General features: G+C 39.3%; 1 protein-coding gene across 1 annotated transcript in view; it reads right to left on the reverse strand.

The window, feature by feature from the left end:
* Positions 1-20574, reverse strand: part of LOC139746810 (uncharacterized) — a 44114-nt gene extending 23540 nt beyond the window's left edge. Inside the window, exons 1-3 of the mRNA XM_071658381.1 lie at positions 20486-20574; positions 4193-4721; positions 604-749 (exon numbers count right to left, since the gene is read on the reverse strand). Of these exons, the coding sequence (XP_071514482.1) occupies positions 604-749; positions 4193-4721; positions 20486-20538 (728 nt within the window). The 5' untranslated portion in view covers positions 20539-20574. The remainder of the gene's footprint in view (positions 1-603; positions 750-4192; positions 4722-20485) is intronic.
* Positions 20575-21981: the final 1407 nt, after the last annotated feature.

Below are 21981 nucleotides of genomic sequence, written 5' to 3' on the forward strand. Positions count from 1 at the left end.
TTATCACAGAAATGGCTGCGTTCTGTGTCGTTTCCACGATTATATCTTCTCTTTGAGTCTCTTTGAGTCTTACCTCATCTCTGCTCTTTCTACATCCGTGTTTACCACGTAACAAAACTGAAGCATTGTATGGTCACTTTTTTCTCAGTTGGTGACTCCTCTACGATATTCGAAATAATGTGATAATGATGGTGTATCAGTGCCTCACATTGTAATGTGATCGTAGGCGTGATGGTACAGGAAGAACTCCCATATGCCTTGAAAGAGCTCGTATCTCCATGCTTCTCTGTCTCCATCACAATCCATTCTTTTTTCAAGGTCGTTGTCTTTGTAAATGAAATCCTCAATCATTTCTATTCCAACGTCTTAAACAAATTTTGTGTGTGTATGTTTTGCAGGTTTTATTAATGGGTTTTAATAAAAGTATATAAGTTAGGGTGATTTTTGTATATCATATATTTTCTTCACATAAATATACATTATTAGTTTACATAGTTTCTTGGTTTGAATAGGTTTACCAATGATTTTGTGCTTAAAACTAAGTACCATACCTATGTATTACCAGCTATCACAGACGGATTATGCAGATGATTACCTCCATACCTGCCATTGTAGTCCCAGGTTTCTTCATACATCTTAGCATAGTCAAACAGTGGCTCAGGATCGTCCAGCAGGAAGAAGTAACCACGACACATTGACGATGTCCAGATTATCCTAGTCAGGTCTTCTGTTGTGTTGACGTACACCACCTGGATAGTGGATGGAGAAGGATATAGTATGTACAGCCAGTCTTATGGTGTATCCAAACTTACCACTTGATGAGTGATGACTGGATGAAAGTAGATACGGTACGTAAAGCAATGTTTTCTACAGTGTTCATGTACTGCTTTGTGAGGTTAGGGAGGAAGGCGCAGTAGGTGAATAATGTCTCCTGCTGACATCCCATGGTCGACCCAGTAAGGGAGGACGAGGGCTTATTGCAGAAAGTGCTTACGTTCATACACGAAGGGATGGAATATAATACGAAATTCCGCTACGTATAGACCAAAAATTCCGTTACTATTAATCAAATATAGATTAATGTGATATTCCGTGATCCATTTCCATATTGGTAATGTAATTTTTTTGTAAGCTACAGCTGATAGTATTACAATGCTGTCATTTTTTTGTAAGCTACAGCTGATAGTATTACAATGCTGTCATTTTTTTGTAAGCTACAGCTGATAGTATTACAATGCTGTCATTTTTTTGTAAGCTACAGCTGATAGTATTACAATGCTGTCATTTTTTTGTAAGCTACAGCTGATAGTATTACAATGCTGTCATTTTTTTGTAAGCTACAGCTGATATTATTACAATGCTGTCATTTTTTTGTAAGCTACACTTGATAGTATTACAATGCTGTCATTTTTTTGTAAGCTACAGCTGATAGTATTACAATGCTGTCATTTTTTTGTAAGCTACAGCTGATAGTAATACAATGATGTCATTTTTTTGTAAGCTACACTTGATAGTATTACAATGCTGTCATTTTTTTGTAAGCTACAGCTGATAGTATTACAATGCTGTCATTTTTTTGTAAGCTACAGCTGATAGTATTACAATGCTGTCATTTTTTTGTAAGCTACAGCTGATAGTATTACAATGCTGTCATTTTTTTGTAAGCTACAGCTGATAGTATTACAATGCTGTCATTTTTTTGTAAGCTACAGCTGATAGTATTACAATGCTGTCATTTTTTTGTAAGCTACAGCTGATAGTATTACAATGCTGTCATTTTTTTGTAAGCTACAGCTGATAGTATTACAATGCTGTCATTTTTTTGTAAGCTACAGCTGATAGTATTACAATGCTGTCATTTTTTTGTAAGCTACAGCTGATAGTATTACAATGCTGTCATTTTTTTGTAAGCTACAGCTGATAGTATTACAATGCTGTCATTTATGGTTTTGCGTTTGTTCCATAAGGATGACAAAATGTGGTTGGCCAATTTCATAGCCGACCGCCAAGCCAGAGTCACTCACAATGGGTTCGACTTTATAAAACTTAATTTTACGTTATAGTTCCCAAAGGAGCAGTTCCTTCTCCAAATCTCAACATGAAGGTTTCTACTTAAGCAAATGTACTCTCAGTCACATCACAACACCCTGACACCGCAACATCAAACATGCAACATTACGTTACATAACTGGAACGATGGTTTACTAAGAAGAAAATGTCCTTGTGTCTACAGCAATCTTCCATCACTCTCTTTACCAGAATCTAGCTCACATCCTCCAATCAACATGAATAGACAGTCTCTACCACTGAACAGAACACCAACATTCTGGGTATCGCATGCTATACACACATGACATTCACTCTGCACACCGATAGTATCAACATGAAAACAACACAAAAACAAAATGTTCTTCGAACACTAACTAGCACAGGATTTGGACAAGTAAAAGGAATCCCATAACATTCTCTACGAACTATTCATTCACTCTACTTTAAACTATGGCTCATCTGACTGGTCTTCCTACCCTTTCGAAAGTAGATATAACAATGCTGTAAACCACACACAACAGTGCACTCAAAACAACCATTGGCTGTCTAGCATCCCCAAACACTCAACACCTTCACAGTGAAACAAAAAATTCTCCCAACACAGCCTCACTTTGACATGGCTCGACACGCAGGTCTATGCAACAGCACTACATCCCTCTCTCCCAAACCACTGTAAAACTAACAACCAACCTATGTTGACATAAAATGATTACCTCCTACCTCACACTTGAGTAACCGCTACGTCACAGAGATTGTTGATTCGAAACGTATGCGTGAGACGTATGCGTATCTGATGCAATCTCTTTATAGTTTTCGGAGGTAATCTTTGCGGGGAAAAACCAAACAAACTCTGTGGTACTTCATTAAAGTAGTGACACTGATGATAAACTCTCCTAGTGGTCAATGTGTTACTCTTGCCGAGGGTCTGAGATCAAACAGCAAGCCAGTCTATACGGAGATCTACAGGTTATCGATATAAGGCCCTTTGAACTGGATGCAACGTATGTATGTTATGTCTGCTTATCTATCATAATTACCCTAGTCCTAGTGTCATCCAGAACATGTTTCTAGAGACTTTCGCAGCTCAAGGCTGCACTCCTTCCAGTAACGGAGAAGTGTAGACTCATTTAGAAATAGAAGTTCTTTGACGACACTGTACTTCCAATGTTATAGCCTCGCCAAAACTGACTTTTCACTCGTGATGTAGGATCATGTAAACGTAAGCCGGTGACTTCCAGGATTTATGCTCGCATGAACCAACGAAATCAGGTGTCTCAGGAAAGTTTATGGCATATAGTCGTAGATTATCTGTTATAATTGCTCTCCAAACTGACTTACAATCATATTTCAGTTACCGACAAAAGAGGATGGGCCTCCTGAAACGAAAGAATTTCATGGTACAAAATGGTGCACCCACTGGTCATCGATGTATATTTTCCCTTGATTTTCTATCTCTATCAAGTTCTCATCTGAATACCTTTTAATTGTGGCTGGACAATTACTTCAATATCTCTCGTCAAAAAGATAACCGTGGTGCTATATTTCACCCGAATCCAGCCGCAGTAATTATGTAGCCAAATTGACAAGGAACTCTTTCTAATTCAGACTCTTCTATCCTACCACTTTACTGCACGGTTATCTCCTCATCTTTTCCATACAGGCAGACGAGCCGGAGGGAGAGGTGGATGGATTAAATCTAGCATGGATCAAAAGAATATTGGGAAGCCAGCCTAAGATTCAGCTCCTAAGCTACTCATAGGCAAGTGAACGTATTATGAGGCAGCAACACGCCTGGAGCCAATTGCACATCACACTTTTAGTCTTCGCTTGAGTCACCACGCATCTATTCAGCATTAAAGGCTTCCATTCTATATATATCACACTGCCCTTCACGTCCAGGATATAACTTCCACACTGATGGTGACGAACACCTGGTCTCCAACTACACTGCAGTCTCCATACCTTCATCTATGCTACCGATCGCTAAACAAAGCCGGCTTTCTGGACGCCGATAATGCCTGATCAAGTATATCAGCAGTGCGACTACTTTTGCTCGGTGACGCCTCTAGGATATAGTGACCAGACTATAAGCAGAGTCATTAGTGTGAGTAATGAAATAATGCTGACCAAATTAGCAGCTTACCTGTCGTGGGTTCTGCAGCAGAAGTAGGTCCTTCAGTACAACGTGGCTCATGCCTCTGTACCCAACACCGTAAGCCAGGACAAGATCACATTCCAAGAGTTCTGCCTTCGCCACAGTCACCAACATCTGGCTTAGTGAAACTTCTACTGACAACTTCGAAACCTTCCTGGTATTTTGGAGCTTTAGAATTTTCAAAGAATTTTCGTGCTCTTCATTTTCCCTCGGTACAGCATTTACAACTCTAGTATTTGCTGAAGCTAAGTCTTCCAATTGATTTTCTAAAGCTTCTATCATAATGAAGTGGTCATCAGCAGATGTAGGTGGGGTTCCTTGCTGTTCGCCATGCATTATAAATGAGGCAGAAGGAAGGTAAGTTTTCATCATTTCTTGTGTGAAAGGTGAGAAATCATGGTGATATGTCCAGTTAGTCAGAGAGCTTCCTGTAGTTTTCACTTGGGCTCTCCAGGAGGTTGAGCACGTGAAGATCATCATCCACAGCACCCACTGAAGTCCCATTTCCTCAGATTCTCTGCGGGAGAATGAAGACTTTGTGTGTTGTTGAATACCAAATAAACTTAACGCCAAAAATCACAATTCCTTAAGTGTCCCCCCGAAAAAAAAATTAATCGCTTAAATGTAAATCATTGTTAAGATATATATCATACTTTTCTAACGAAAGAAAGTTGCTTGAAAGGAACATATATAATTGTAATATGGAAACAATATTTCATAACTAAGAAAGAATTCTTAGGAATTGAAACAAAAAACATCAGAAAAGCACTAAAATCTAGCACTTTACACAAGACTACTACATAAAGAAATATATATATATATATATATATATATATATATATATATATATATATATATATATATATATATATATATATATATTCTTACTTTCAAACTATTCGCCATTTCCCGCGTTAGCGAGGTAGCATTAAGAACAGAGGACTGGGCCTTTGAGAGAATATCCTCACTTGGCCCACTTCTCTCTTCCTTCTTTTGGAAAATAGAAAAGAAAAAAAAAACGAGAGGGGAGGATTTCCAGCCCCCTCCCCCCTCCCCTTTTAGTCGCCTCCTACGACACGCAGGGAATACGTGGGAAGTACTCTTCCTCCCCTATCACCAGGGAACAAACATATATATATATATATATATATATATATATATATATATATATATATATATATATATATATATATATATATATATATATATATATATATATATATATATATATATATATATATATATATATATATATATATATATATATATATATACTTGCCCCTCTTTCCAAAACTCTTGCATTTACCTCCCTAACAACCCAATCCATAAACAAATTAAACAACCATGGAGACATCACACACCCCTGCCGCAAACCTACATTCACTGAGAACCAATCACTTTCCTCTCTTCCTACACGTACACATGCCTTACATCCTCGATAAAAACTTTTCACTGCTTCTAACAACTTTCCTCCCACACCATATATTCTTAATACCTTCCACAGAGCATCTCTATCAACTCTATCATATGCCTTCTCCAGATCCATAAATGCTACATACAAATCCATTTGCTTTTCTAAGTATTTCTCACATACATTCTTCAAAGCAAACACCTGATCCACACATCTTCTACCACTTCTGAAACCACACTGCTCTTCCCCAATCTGATGCTCTGTACATGCCTTCACCCTCTCAATCAATATCCTCCCATATAATTTACCAGGAATACTCAACAAACTTATACCTCTGTAATTTGAGCACTCACTCTTATCCCCTTTGCCTTTGTACGATGGCACTATGTACGCATTCCGCCAATCCTCAGGCAAAGTATAATAATAAAAAGAAATAATAAAAAAAAAAAATATATATATATATATATATATATATATATATATATATATATATATATATATATATATATATATATATATATATATATATATATATATATATATATATATATATATATTATATATATATATATATATATATATTTTTTTTTTGTCGCTGTCTCCCGCGTTTGCGAGGTAGCGCAAGGAAACAGACGAAAGAAATGGCCCAACCCACCCCCATAGACATGTATATGCATACGTCCACACGCAAATACACATACCTACAGAGCTTTCCATGGTTTACCCCACACGCTTCACATGCCCTGATTCAATCCACTGACAGCACGTCAACCCCGGTATACCACATCCATCCAATTCACTCTATTCCTTGCCCTCCTTTCACCCTCCTGCATGTTTAGGCCCCGATCACACAAAATCTTTTTCACTCCATCTTTCCACCTCCAATTTGGTCTCTCACTTCTCCTCGTTCCCTCCACCTCCGACACATATATCCTCTTGGTCAATCTTTCCTCACTCATTCTCTCCATGTGCCCAAACAATTTCAAAACACCCTCTTCTGCTCTCTCAACCACGCTCTTTTTATTTCCACACATCTCTCTTACCCTTACGTTACTTACTCGATCAAACCACCTCACACCACACATTGTCCTCAAACATCTCATTTCCAGCACATCCATCCTCCTGCGCACAACTTTATCCATAGCCCACGCCTCGCAACCATACAACATTGTTGTTCAAACTTACCCATTTTTGCTTTCCGAGATAATTTTCTCGACTTCCACACATTCTTCAAGGCTCCCAGAATTTTCGCCCCCTCCCCCACCCTATGATCCACTTCCGCTTCCATGGTTCCATCCGCTGCCAGATCCACTCCCAGATATCTAAAACACTTCACTTCCTCCAGTTTTTCTCCATCAAACTTACCTCCCAATTTCCTTGACCCTCAACCCTACTGTACCTAATAACCTTGCTCTTATTCACATTTACTCTTAACTTTCTTCTTTCACCCACTTTACCAAGCTCAGTCACCAGCTTCTGCAGTTTCTCACATGAATCAGCCACCAGCGCTGTATCATCAGCGAACAACAACTGACTCACTTCCCAAGCTCTCTCATCCCCAACAGACTTCAACAAACTCTTGCATTCACCTCCCTAACAACCGCATCCATAAACAAATTAAACAACCATGGAGACATCACACACCCCTGCCGCAAACCTACATTCACTGACAATCAATCACTTTCCTCTCTTCCTACACGTACACATGCCTTACATCCTCGATAAAAACTTTTCACTGCTTCTAACAACTTCCATCCCACACCATATATTCTATAACATTCCACAGAGCATCTCTATCAACTCTATCATATGCCTTCTCCAGATCCATAAATGCTGCATACAAATCTATCATATCCTTCTCCAGATCCATAAATGCTACATACAAATCCATTTGCTTTTCTAAGTATTTCTCACATACATTCTTCAAAGCAAACACCTGATCCACACATCCTCTACCACTTTTGAAACCACACTGCTCTTCCCCAATCTGATCCTCTGTACATGCCTTCACCCTCTCAATCAATACCCTCCCATATAATTCACCAGGAATACTCAACAAACTTATACCTCTGTAATTTGAGCACTCACTCTTATCCCCTTTGCCTTTGTACAATGGCAATATGCACTCATTCCGCCAATCCTCAGGCACCTCACCATGAGTCATACATACATTAAATAACCATACCAACCAGTCAATAATACAGTCACCCCCTTTTTTAATAAATTCCACTGCAGTACCATCCAAACCTGATGCCTTGCCGGCTTTCATCTTCCGCAAAGCTTTTACTACCTCTTCTCTGTTTACCAAATCATTTTCCCTAACCCTCTCACTTTGCACACCACCTCGACCAAAACACCCTATATCTGCCAATCTATCATCAAACTCATTCAACAAACCTTTAAAATACTCACTCCATCTCCTTCTCACATCACCACTACTTGTTATCACCTCCCCATTTGCGCCCTTCACTGAAGTTCCCATTTGCTCCCTTGTCTTACGCACTTTATTTACATCCTTCCAGAACATCTTTTTATTCTCCCTAAAATTTAATGATACTCTCTCACCCCAACTCTCATTTGCCCTCTTTTTCACCTCTTGCACCTTTCTCTTGACCTCCTGTCTCTTTCTTTTATACATCTCCCACTCAATTGCATTTTTTCCCTGCAAAAATCGTCCAAATGCCTCTGTTCTCTTTCACTAATAATCTTACTTCTTCATCCCACCACTCACTACCCTTTCTAATCAACCCACCTCCCACTCTTCTCATGCCACAAGCATCTTTTGCGCAATCCATCACTGATTCCCTAAATACATCCCATTCCTCCCCCACTCCCCTTACTTCCATTGTTCTCACCTTTTTCCGTTCTGTATTCAGTCTCTCCTGGTACTTCCTCACACAAGTCTCCTTCCCAAGCTCACTTACTCTCACCACCCTCTTCACCCCAACATTCACACTTCTTTTCTGAAAACCCATACAAATCTTCACCTTAGCCCCCACAAGATAGTGATCAGACATCCCTCCAGTTGCACCTCTCAGCACATTAACATCCAAAAGTCTCTCTTTCGCGCGCCTGTCAATTAACACGTAATCCATTAACGCTCTCTGGCCATCTCTCCTACTTACATACGTATACTTATGTATATCTCGATTTTTAAACCAGGTATTCCCAATCACCAGTCCTTTTTCAGCACATAAATCTACAAGCTCTTCACCATTTACATTTACAACACTGAACACCCCATGTATACCAATTATTCCCTCAACTGCCACATTAATCACCTTTGCATGCAAATCACCCATCACTATAACCCGGTCTCGTGCATCAAAACCACTAACACACTCATTCAGCTGTTCCCAAAACACTTGCCTCTCATGATCTTTCTTCTCATGCCCAGGTGCATATGCACCAATAATCACCCATCTCTCTCCATCAACTTTCAGTTTTACCCATATTAATCGCGAATTTACTTTCTTACATTCTGTCACATACTCCCACAACTCCTGTTTCAGGAGTACTGCTACTCCTTCCCTTGCTCTTGTCCTCTCACTAACCCCTGACTTTACTCCCAAGACATTCCCAAACCACTCTTCCCCTTTACCCTTGAGCTTCGTTTCACTCAGAGCCAAAACATCCAGGTTCCTTTCCTCAAACATACTACCTACCTCTCCTTTTTTCACATCTTGGTTACATCCACACACATTTAGACACCCCAGTCTGAGCCTTCGAGGAGGATGAGCACTCCCCGCGTGACTCCTTCTTCTGTTTCCCATTTTAGAAAGTTGAAAAAATACAAGGAGGGGAGGATTTCTGGCCCCCCGCTCCCGTCCCCTCTAGTCGCCTTCTACGACACGCGAGGAATGCGTGGAAGTATTCTTTCACTCCTATTCCCAGGGAATATATATATATATATATATATATATATATATATATATATATATATATATATATATATATATATATATATATATATATATATATATATATCCCTGGGGATAGGGGAGAAAGAATACTTCCCACGTATTCCCTGCGTGTCGTAGAAGGCGACTAAAAGGGGAGGGAGCGGGTGGCTGGAAATCCTCCCCTTTCTTGTTTTTTTTAATTTTCCAAAAGAAGGAACAGAGAAGGGGGTGAGGTGAGGATATTCTCTCTAAGGCCCAGTTCTCTGTTCTTAATGCTACCTCGCTAATGCGGGAAATGGCAAATAGTATGAAAAAAAAAAAAAAAAAAAAAATATATATATATACATATATATATACATACACACACATACGCACATATGCACACACACACACACATATACATATATATACATATGAAAAATGTAAGAAAATAATTTAGAAAACTGAAACTTCTAGCTCGAAATGAAATGAAAAAATGAATGTCATAATGGTTCAACCTCTGGCTATGGAGAAGGGAAATATATAATTTATTTACACAAACGTCAATAGTAGTTCTCATCAATTTAACCACTGTATCAATAAGCTTCAATGTCTAAGCTACATTTTTTCCAATTTCACTATTTTCTTGTCAATATATATATATATATATATATATATATATATATATATATATATATATATATATATATATATATATATATATATATATATATATATATATATATATATATATATATATATATATATTTCTTTTATTGTACTTTGTCGCTGTCTCCCGCGTTAGCGAGGTAGCGCAGGGAAATAGACGAAAGAATGGCCCAACTCATACACATACACATGTATATACATGCACGTCCACACACACACACATATACAATCCTATACACCTCAACGTATACATATATATACACACACAGACATATACATATATACACATGTACATAATTCATACTGAATGCGCTTATTCATTCCCGTCGCCACCACGCCACTCATGAAATAAAAGCCCCCTTCCCCCCGCAGGTGCGCGAGGTAGCGCTAGGAAAAGACAACAAAGGCCACACTTGTTCACACTCAGTCTCTAGCTGTCATGTATAATGCACCAAAACCACAGCTCCCTTTCCACATCCAGGTCCCACAAAACTTTCCAAGGTTTACGCCAGATTCTTCACATGCCCTGGTTCAATCCATTGATAGCACGTCGACCCCGGTATACCAAATCGTTCCAGTTCACTTTATTCCTTGCAAGTTCAGGCCCCGATCAATCAAAATCGTTTTCACTCCATCTTTCCATCTCCAATTTGGTCTCCCACTTCTCCTCGTTCCCACCACTTCTGACACATATATCCTCTTGGTCAATCTTTCCTCACTCATTCTCTCCATGTGACCGGACTATTTCAAAACAAACTCTTCTGCTCTCTCAACCACACTCCTTTTATTACCACACATCTCTCTTACCTTTTCATTACTTACTCGATCAAACCATCTCACGCCAAATATTGTCCTCAGACATCTCATTTCTATAACATCAAACCACCTCCGCACAGATCTGTCTATAGCCCACGCGTTGCAACTATATAATACTGTTGGAACCACTATTCCTTCAAACATACCCGTTTTTGCTTTCCAAGATAACGTTTCGACTTCCACATATTTTTCAACACTCCCAGAACTTTCGTCCCCTCCCCACCCTATGATTCACTTCCGCTTCCATGGTTCCATCCACTGCCAAACCCCCTCCCTGATATCTAAAGCACTTCACTTACTCCAGTTTTTCTCCATTTAAACTTACCACCCAATTGGCTTGTCCCTCAATCCTACTGTACCTAATAACCAAGCTCTTATTGACATTTACTCTCAATTTTCTTCTTTCACACACTTTACCAAACTCAGTCACCAGCTTTTGCAGTTTCTCACACGAATCAGACACCAGCGCTGTATCATGAGAGAAAAACAACTGACTCACTTCCCAAGATCTTTCATCCACAAAAGACTACATTCTTGCCCATCTTTCCAAATCTCTTGCATTCACCTCCCGAACAACCCTATCCATAAACAAATTAAACAACCATGGAGACATCACACACCCCTGCCGCAAACCGACATTCACTGAGAACCAATCACTTTCCTCTCTTCCTACACGTACACATGCCTTACATCCTCGATAAAAACTTTTCACTGCTTCTAACAACTTACCTCCCACACAATGTATTTTTAATACGTTCCACAGAGCACCTCTATCAACTCTATCATATGCCTTATCCAGATCCATAAATGCTACAAACAAATCCATTTTATTTCGAGGTATTTCTCACATACATTCTTCCAAGCAAACACCAGATCCACAAATCCTCTACCACTTCTGAAACCACACTGCTCTTCGCCAATCTGGTGCTCTGTACCTGCCTTCTCCCTCGCAATCAATACCCTCCCATATAAATTACCAGGAATACTCAACAAACTTACACCTCTGTAATTTGAACACTCATTCTTATCCCCTTGGCCTTTGTACAATAGCACTATGCAAGCATTCTGCCAATCCTCAGGCACCTGAGTCTCTACATGTCATGTAATAATGCCCGAAACCACAGCTCCCTTTCCACATCCTGGTCCCACAGAACTTTCCATGGTTTACCCCAGACGCTTCATATGCCCTGATTTAATCCATTGACAGCACGTCGACCCCGGTATACCAAATCGATTCAATTCACTCTATTCCTTGCCCGCCTTTCACCCTCCTGCATGCTCAGGCCCCGATCACACAAAATCTTTTTCACTCCATCTTCCCACCTCCAATTTGGTCTCCCACTTCCCCTCGTTCCCTCCACCTCCGACACATATATCCTCTTAATCAATCTTTCCTCACTCATTCTCTCCATGTGCCCAAACCATTTCAAAACACCCTCTTCTGCACTCTCAACCACACTCTTTTTATATCCACACATCTCTCTTACCCTTACATTACTTACTCGATCAAACCACCTCACACCACAAATTGTCCTCAAACATCTCATTTCCAGCACATCCACCCTCCTGCGCACAGCTCTATCCATAGCCCACGCCTCGCAACCATACAACATTGTTGAAACAACTATTCCTTCAAACATACCCATTTTTGCTTTCCGAGATAATGTTCTCGACTTCCACACATTCTTCAACGCTCTCAGAATTTTCGCCCCCTCTCCTAACCCATGATTCACTTCCGCTTCCATGATTTCATCCGCTGCCAGATCCACTCCCAGATATCTAAAACACTTTACTTCCTCCAGTTTTTCTCCATTCAAACGTACCTCCCAATTGCCTTGACCCTCAACCCCACTGTACCTAATAACCTTGCTATTATTCACATTTACTATTACATTTCTTCTTTCACACACTTTACCAAACTCAGTCACCAGCCAAGCTTCTGCAGTTCCTCACATGAATCAGCCACCAGCGCTGTATCATCAGCGAACAACAACTGACTCACTTCCCAAGCTCTCTCATCCCCAACAGACTGCATACTTGCCCCTCTTTCCAGGACTCTTACATTTACCTCCCTAACAACCCCATCCATAAACAAATTAAACAACCATGGAGACATCACACACCCCTGCCGCAAACCTACATTCACTGAGAACCAATCACTTTCCTCTACTCCTACACGTAAACATGCCTTACATCCTCGATAAAATTTTTTCACTGCTTCTAACAACTTGCTTCCCACACCATATATTCTTAGTATCTTCCACAGAGCATCTCTATCAACTCTGTCATATGCTTTCTCCAGATCCATAAATGCTATATACAAATCCATTTGCTTTTCTAAGTATTTCTCACAAACATTCTTTAAAGCAATCACGTGATCCACACATCCCAATCTGATGCTCTATACATGCCATCACCCTCTCAGTCAATACCATCCCATATAATTTACCAGGAATACTCAACAAAGCTATACCTCTGTAATTTGAGCACTCACTCTTATCCCCTTTGCCTTTGTACAATGGCACTATGCAAGCATTCCGCCAATCCTCAAGAACCTCACCATGAATCATACATACATTAAAATACGTTACCAACCAGTCAACAATACAGTCAACCCCCTTTTTTAATAAAGTCCACTGCAATACCATCCAAACCTGCTGCCTTGCCGGCTTTCATCTTCCGCAAAGCTTTTACTACCTCTTCTGTGTTTACCAAATCATTTTCCCTAACCCTCTCACTTTGCACACCAACTCGACCAAAACACCCTATATCTGCCACTCTATCATCAAACATATTCAACAAACCTTCAAAATAATCACTCCATCTCCTTCTCACATCACCACTACTTGTTATCACCTCCCCATTTGCGCCCTTCACTGAAGTTCCCATTTGTTCCCTTGTCTTAAGCACTTTATTTACCTCCTTCCAAAACATCTTTTTATTCTCCCTAAAATTTAATGATACTCTCTCACCTCAACTCTCATTTGCCCTCTTTTTCACCTCTTGCACGTTTCTCTTGACCTCCTGCCTCTTTTTTTTATACATCTCCCACTCATTTGCATTATTTCCCTGCAAAAATCGTCCAGATGCCTCTCTCTTCTCTTTCACTAATAATCTAACTTCTTCATCCCACCACTCACTACGCTTTCTAATCTGCCCACCACCCACGCTTCTCATGCCACAATCATCTTTTGCGCAAGGTATCACTGCTTCCCTAAATACATCCCATTTCTCCCCCACTCTCCTTACGTCCTTTTTCCATTCTGTATTCAGTCTCATGCACAGGTGCATATCCACCTGGGCATGAGAAGAAAGATCATGAAAGGCAAGTGTTTTGGGAGCAGCTGAATGAGTGTGTTAGTATGTTTGATGCACGAGACCGGGTTATAGTGATAGGTGATGTGAATGCAAAGGAGAGTAATGTGGCAGTTGAGGGAATAATTGGTATACATGGGGTGTTCAGTGTTGTAAATGGAAATGGTGAAGAGCTTGTAGATTTATGTGTTAGAAAAGGACTGATGATTGGGAATACCTGGTTTAAAAAAAGAGATATACGTAAATATACGCATGTAAGTAGGAGAGATGGCCAGAGAGCGATATTGGATTACGAGTTAATTGATAGGCTCGCAAAAGAAAGACTTTTGGATGTTAATGTGCTGATAGGTGCAACTGGAGGGATGTCTGATCATTATCTTGTGGAGGCTAAGGTGAAGATTTTTAGAGGTTTTCAGAAAAGAAGAATGTTGGGGTGAAGAGAGTGGTGAGAGTAGGTAAGCTTGGGAAGGAGACTTGTGTGAGGAAGTACCAGGAGATACATATATCTATCTATCTATCTATCTATCTATCTATCTATCTATCTATCTATCTATATATATATATATATATATATATATATATATATATATATATATATATATATATATATATATATATATATATATATATATATATATATATATATACACACACACAATATGCATAATTTTATTATACTTTGTCGTTCTCTATGGTGTTAGCGAGGAAACGAAAGGAAACAGAATAAAGGATGGCCCTATCTACAAATATACACATGCATATACATACACGTCCACGTCCACACACGCAAATATACATACATATACATCTCAACATATACATACATATACACACACAGACTTAAACACATATACACATGTACATGATTCATACTGTCTGCTCTTATTCATTCCCGTCGCCACCCCACCACATAAGAAACGACAACCCCTTACCCCAGCATGTGCGCGAGGTAGCGCTAGGAAAAAACCAACGAAGGACATATTCGTTCACACCCAGTCTCTAGCTGACATGTATAATGCACCAAAACAACAGCTCCCTTTACACATCCAGGCCCCACACTACTTTCCATGGTTTACCTCAGACGCTTCACATGCCCTGGTTCAATCCATTGACAGCACGTCGACCCAGGTATACCACATCGTTCCAATTGACTCTATTCCTTGCACGCCTTTCACCCTCCTGCATATTCAGACCCCGATCACGCAAAAACTTTTTCACTCCATCTTTCCACTTCCAATTTGGTCTCCTGCTTCTTCTTGTTCCCTATACGTATGACACATATATCCTTTTTGTCAGTCTTTCCTCACTCATTCTCTCTATGTGACCAAACCATTTCAAAACACCCTCTTCTGCTCTCTCAACCACACTCTTTTTATTACCACACATCTCTTTTACCCTTTCATTACTTACTCGATCAAACCACCTCACACCACATATTGTCCTCAGACATCTCATTTCCAGCACATCCACCCTCCTCCGCACAACCCTACCTATAGCCCACGCCTCGCTACCATATAACATTGTTGGAACCACTATTCTTTCAAACATACCCATTTTTGCTTTCCAAGGTAACGTTCTCGACTTCCGACCATTTTTAAATGATCCCAGTACTTCCCCACCCAACCCCCCGTGATTCACTTCCGCTTTCTTGGTTCCATCCACTGCAAAATTCAACCCCCAAATATCTAAAACACTTCACTCCCTCCAGTTTTTCTCCATTTAAACTTACCTCCCAATTGCTTTGTTCGTCAACACTACTGTACCTAATAGCCTTGCTCATGTTCATATTTACTCTCAGCTTTCTTCTTTCACACACTTTACCAAACTCAGTCACAAGCTTCTGCAGTTTCTCACCCGAATCAGCCACCAGCGCTGCATCATCAGCGAACAACAACTGACTCATTTCCCAAGCTCTCTCATCCACACGACTGCATACTTGTCCCTCTTTCCAAAACTCTTGCATTCACCTCCCTAACAACCCCATCCATAAATAGATTAAACAACCATGGAGACATCACGCACCCCTGTCACAAACCAATATTCACTAAAAACCAATCACTTCCTACACGTACAAATGCCTTACATCCCCGATAAAAGGTTTTCACTGCTTCTAACAACTTGCTTCCCACACCAAATATTCTTAATACCTTCCACAGAGCATCTCTATCAACTCTATCATATGCCTTCTCCAAATCCATAAGTGCTACATACAAATCTTATCCTGGGGACAGGGTAGAAAAAATACTTCCCACACATTCCTCATATGTCGTAGAAGGCGACTAACTAGGACAGGAGCGGGGAGATAGAAACCCTCCCCTCATTGTATTTCTACTTTCTAAAAAGGGGAAACAGAAGGAGTCACGCGGGAAGTGCTCATCCTCCTCTAAGGCTTAGATTGAGGTGTCTAAATGTGTGTGGATGTAACCAAGATGAGAAAAAAGGAGAGATAGGTAGTATGTTTGAGGAATGGAACCTGTATATTTTGTCTCTGAGGGAAACGAAGCTTAAGGGTAAAGAGGAAGAGTGGCTTGGAAATGTCTTCGGAGGTTTAGTGAGAGGACATGAGCAAGGGAAAGTGTAGCACTACTGCTTAAACAGAAGTGGTAGGAGTATGTGATAGAGTGTAAGAAACTAGACGCTAGATTGATATGGGTAAAACTGAAAGTGGATGGAAAGAGATAGGTGATTATTGGTGCATATGCACCCGAGCATGAGAAGAAAGATCATGAGAGGCAAGTGTTTTGGGAGCAGCTGAGAGAGTGTGTTAGTAGTTTTGATGCACGAAACAGGGTTATAGTGATGGGTAATTTGAATGCAAATGTGAGTAATGCGGCAGTTGAGGGAATAATTGATGTACATGGGGTATTCAGTGTTGTAAATGGAAATGGTGAAGAGCTTGTAGATTTACGTGATGAAAAAGGACTGGCGAATGGGAATACCTGGTTTGAAAAGAGAGATATACAGAAGTATACGCATGTAAGTAGGAGAGATAGACAGAGAGCATTATTGGATTACGTGTTCATTGATAGGCGCGCAAAAGAGTGACTATTTGATGTTAACGTGCCGAGAGATGCAACTGGAGAGATCTCTGATCATCATCTTTTGGATGCGAAGGTGAAGATTTTTAGAAGTTTTCAGAAAAAAGAGAGAATGTTGGGGTGAAGAGAGTGGTGAGGGTAAGTGAGCTAAGGAAGAAGACTTGTGTGAGGAAGTACTAGGAGAGACTGAGTACAGAATGGAAAAAGTTAAGAATAAAGGATGTTAGGGCAATGGGGTAGGATTGGGATGCATTTAGGCAAGCAGTGATGGCTTGCGCAAAAGATGCTTCCAGCATGAGAAACGTGGGAGGTGGTCAGATTAGAAAGGGTAGTGAGTGGTGGGATAAAGAAGTAAGATTATTAGTGAAAGAGAAGAGAGAGGCATTTGGACGACTTTTGCAGGGAAATATTGCAAATGAATGGGAGATCTATAAAAGAAAGAGGCAGGAGGTCAAGAGAAAGGTGCAAGAGGTGAAAAAGAGGGCAAACGAGAATTGGGGTGAGAGAGTATCATTAAATTTTAGGGAGAATAAAAAGATTTTTGGAAGGAGCAAATATAGTGCGTAAGACAAACGAACAAATGGGAACATCAGTAACGGGGGCTAATGGGGAGTTGATAACAAGTAGGGGTGATGTGAGAAGGAGGTGGAATGAGTATTTTGAAGGTTTGTTGAATGTGTTTGATGATAGAGTGGCAGATATATCGCATTTTGGTCGAGGTGGTGTGCAAAGTGAGAGATTCAGGGAGAATGATTTGGTAAACAGAGAAGAGGTAGTAAAAGCTTTGCGGAAGATGAAAGCCGGCAAGGCAGCGGGTTTGGATGGCATTGCAGTGGAATTTATTGAAAAAGTGTGTGACTGTATTGTTGGCTGGTTGGTAAGATTACTTAATGAATGTATGATTCATGGTGACGTGCATGAGAATTGGCAGAATGCATGCATACTGCCATTGTACAGTCAAAGAGGAAAAAGGTGAGTGCTCAAATTACAGAGGTATAAGTTTGTGAGTATTCCTGGGAAATTATATGGGAGGGTATTGATTGCGAGGGTGAAGGCATGTACAGAGCATCAGATTGTGGAAGAGGAGTGTGGTTTCAGAAGTGGGAGAGGATGTGTGGATCAGGTGTTTGCTTTGAAGAATGTATTTGAGAAATATTTGGAAAAGCAAATGGATATATATATACATATATATATATATATATATATATATATATATATATATATATATATATATATATATATATATATATATATATATATATATATATATATATATATATATATGATCCCTGGGGATAGGGGATTAAGAGTACTTCCCACGTATTCCCTGCGTGTCGTAGAAGGCGACTAAAAGGGGAGGGAGCGGGGGGCTGGAAATCCTCCCCTCTCGGTTTTTTTTTAATTTTCCAAAAGAAGGAACAGAGAATTGGGCCAGGTGAGGGTATTCCCTCAAAGGCCCAGTCCTCTGTTCTTAACGCTACCTCGCTAATGCGGGAAATGGCGAATAGTTTGAAAGAAAGAAAGAAAAGATATATATATATATATATATATATATATATATATATATAAATATATATATATATATATATATGTATTGGAAAGGATCACAATTTTGCGCGTGATCAAGATATTCCTATGAGTCCACGGGGAAAATGAAACACGAAAAGTTCCCAAGTGCACTTTCGTGTAATAATCACATCATCAGGGGAGACACAAGAGAGGAATATAACAGTCAGTTGATATACATCGAAGAGACGAAGCTAGGACGCCATTTGGTAAACATGTGATTGTCCAAAACATACAACGAGCGTTCATAAACTTATCATTTTACAAATCTTATCAACAATAAAGTTATCTAATTTGTACAGACCATCACTAATATTAAGATGATAATTCTTTGTGTATTTAATAATAGAAGATTCAATGATATTTCTCTTGGTAATAGAGTTAGAGTTAACAACTGACATGGCGTTACTCCAGTCAATACAATGATCATAGTTTTTAACATGATTAAACAAGGCATTTGATTCTTGTCCCGTTCTTATACTATATTTATGTTGCTTAAGTCTAACAGAAAGATCCTTACCAGTCTGACGAACATAAGATTTATCACAGTTTCCACAAGGAACTTTAAAGATGCAACCAAGAGAATTTTCTGGTGAATTCCTGATTAAGATATTCTTTATAGTATTATTGTTGCTAAAGCCAACATTTACATTAAAGGATTTAAGCAACATGGGAAGCAAAGTGAAATTATTATTCTATTGGATCTGAGTTAAAGTACCCTAGATCTTTCATTGATAAATCCCTTAAGTTAGCAAAGAAATCATTTTATAGAGTTGAGCCCAAACCTCCCATTAACACCAAGAATCTTTTAGTTCTCCCTTTTAATAATAATTTCACTTTGCTTCCCAGAAAATTCTTTTGGTTGCATCTATAAAGTTCCTTGTGGAAACTGTGATAAATTTTATGTTGGTCAGACTGGTAAGGATCTTTCTGTTAGACTTAAGCAACATAAATATAGTATAAGAACGGGACAGGAATCAAATGCCTTGTTTAATCATGTTAAAAACTATGATCATTGTATTGACTGCAGTAACGCCATCTCAGCTGTTAACTCTAACTCTATTACCAAGAGAAATATCATTGAATCTTCTATTATTAAATACACAAAGAATTATAATCTTAATATTAGTGATGGTCTATACAAATTAGATAACTTTATTGTTGATAAGATTTGTAAAATGATAAGTTTATGAACGCTCGTTGTATGTTTTGGACAATCACATGTTTACCAAATGGCGTCCTAGCTTCGTCTCTTCGATGTATATCAACTGACTGTTATATTCCTCTCTTGTGTCTCCCCTGATGATGTGATTATTACACGAAAGTGCACTTGGGAACTTTTCGTGTTTCATTTTAACCGTGGACTCATAGGAATATATATATATATATATATATATATATATATATATATATATATATATATATATATATATATATATATATATATATATATATATATATATATATATATATATATATATATATATATATACTATTTTGAGGTTATATAATATCATAAATCATATGGAAATACAAACAAAATTTTTTCCAGTTCGTCATTCAACCCAAGGTAGTCTTATCTTACCTGTCGTAGTAATGAGAGATAGAGCTGTCTGTGGGAGCAAGTTGAACTTGCATCCACCACCGGCCTAGGTGTTGAGCTAGACCACCTGCTGCTCCACGCGCGCCACGATAAGTGCTACATAGAAGGTTGCCAAGCAAAGGATTTATCACCTCCACTGACCTATCAGAAAGTCTCTGTAAATGTCACCATGAGGGGATTAACTGCAATCTATTTTAGACATGAAAATAGGTCCAAATTTATATATATATATATATATATATATATATATATATATATATATATATATATATATATATATATATATATATATATACATATAAATATATATATATATATATATATATATATATATATATATATATATATATATATTTTTTTTTTTCTTTTTTATCTTTTTTTTTTTGCTTTGTCGCTGTCTCCCGCGTTTCCGAGGTAGCGCAAGGAAACAGACGAAAGAAATGGCCCAACCCACCCCCATACACATGTATATACATACACGTCCCCACATGCAAATATACATACCTACACAGCTTTCCATGGTTTACCCCAGACGCTTCACATGCCCTGATTCAATCCACTGACAGCACGTCAACCCCGGTATACCACATCGATCCAATTCACTCTATAACTTGCCCTCCTTTCACCCTCCTGCATGTTCAGGCCCCGATCACACAAAATCTTTTTCACTCCATCTTTCCACCTCCAATTTGGTCGCCCACTTCTCCTCGTTCCCCCCACCTCCGACACATATATCCTCTTGGTCAATCTTTCCTCACTCATTCTCTCCATGTGCCCAAACCATTTCAAAACACCCTCTTCTGCTCTCTCAACCACGCTCTTTTTATTTCCACACATCTCTCTTACCCTTACGTTACTTACTCGATCAAACCACATCACACCACAGATTGTCCTCAAACATCTCATTTCCAGCACATCCATCCGCCTGCGCACAAGTCTATCCATAGCCCACGCCTCGCAACCATACAACATTGTTGGAACCACTATTCCTTCAAACATACCCATTTTTCTTTCCGAGATAATGTTCTCGACTTCCACACATTCTTCAAGGCTCACAGAATTTTCGCCCCCTCCCACACCCTATGATCCACTTCCGCTTCCATGGTTCCATCCGCTGCCAGATCCACTCCCAGATATCTAAAACACTTTACTTCCTCCAGTTTTTCTCCATTCAAACTTACCTCCCTACTGACTTGACCCTCAACCCTACTGTACCTAATAACCTTGCTCTTATTCACATTTACTCTTAACTTTCTTCTTTCACACACTTTACCAAGCTCAGTCACCAGCTTCTGCAGTTTCTCACATGAATCAGCCACCAGTGCTGTATCATCAGCGAACAACAACTGACTCACTTCCCAAGCTCTCTCATCCCCAACAGACTTCATACTTGCCCCTCTTTCCAAAACTCTTGCATTCACCTCCCTAATAACCCCATCCATAAACAAATTAAACAACCATGGAGACATCACACACCC

Source organism: Panulirus ornatus, chromosome 5, assembly GCF_036320965.1.
Source record: "Panulirus ornatus isolate Po-2019 chromosome 5, ASM3632096v1, whole genome shotgun sequence".
NCBI lineage: Eukaryota > Metazoa > Arthropoda > Malacostraca > Decapoda > Palinuridae > Panulirus > Panulirus ornatus.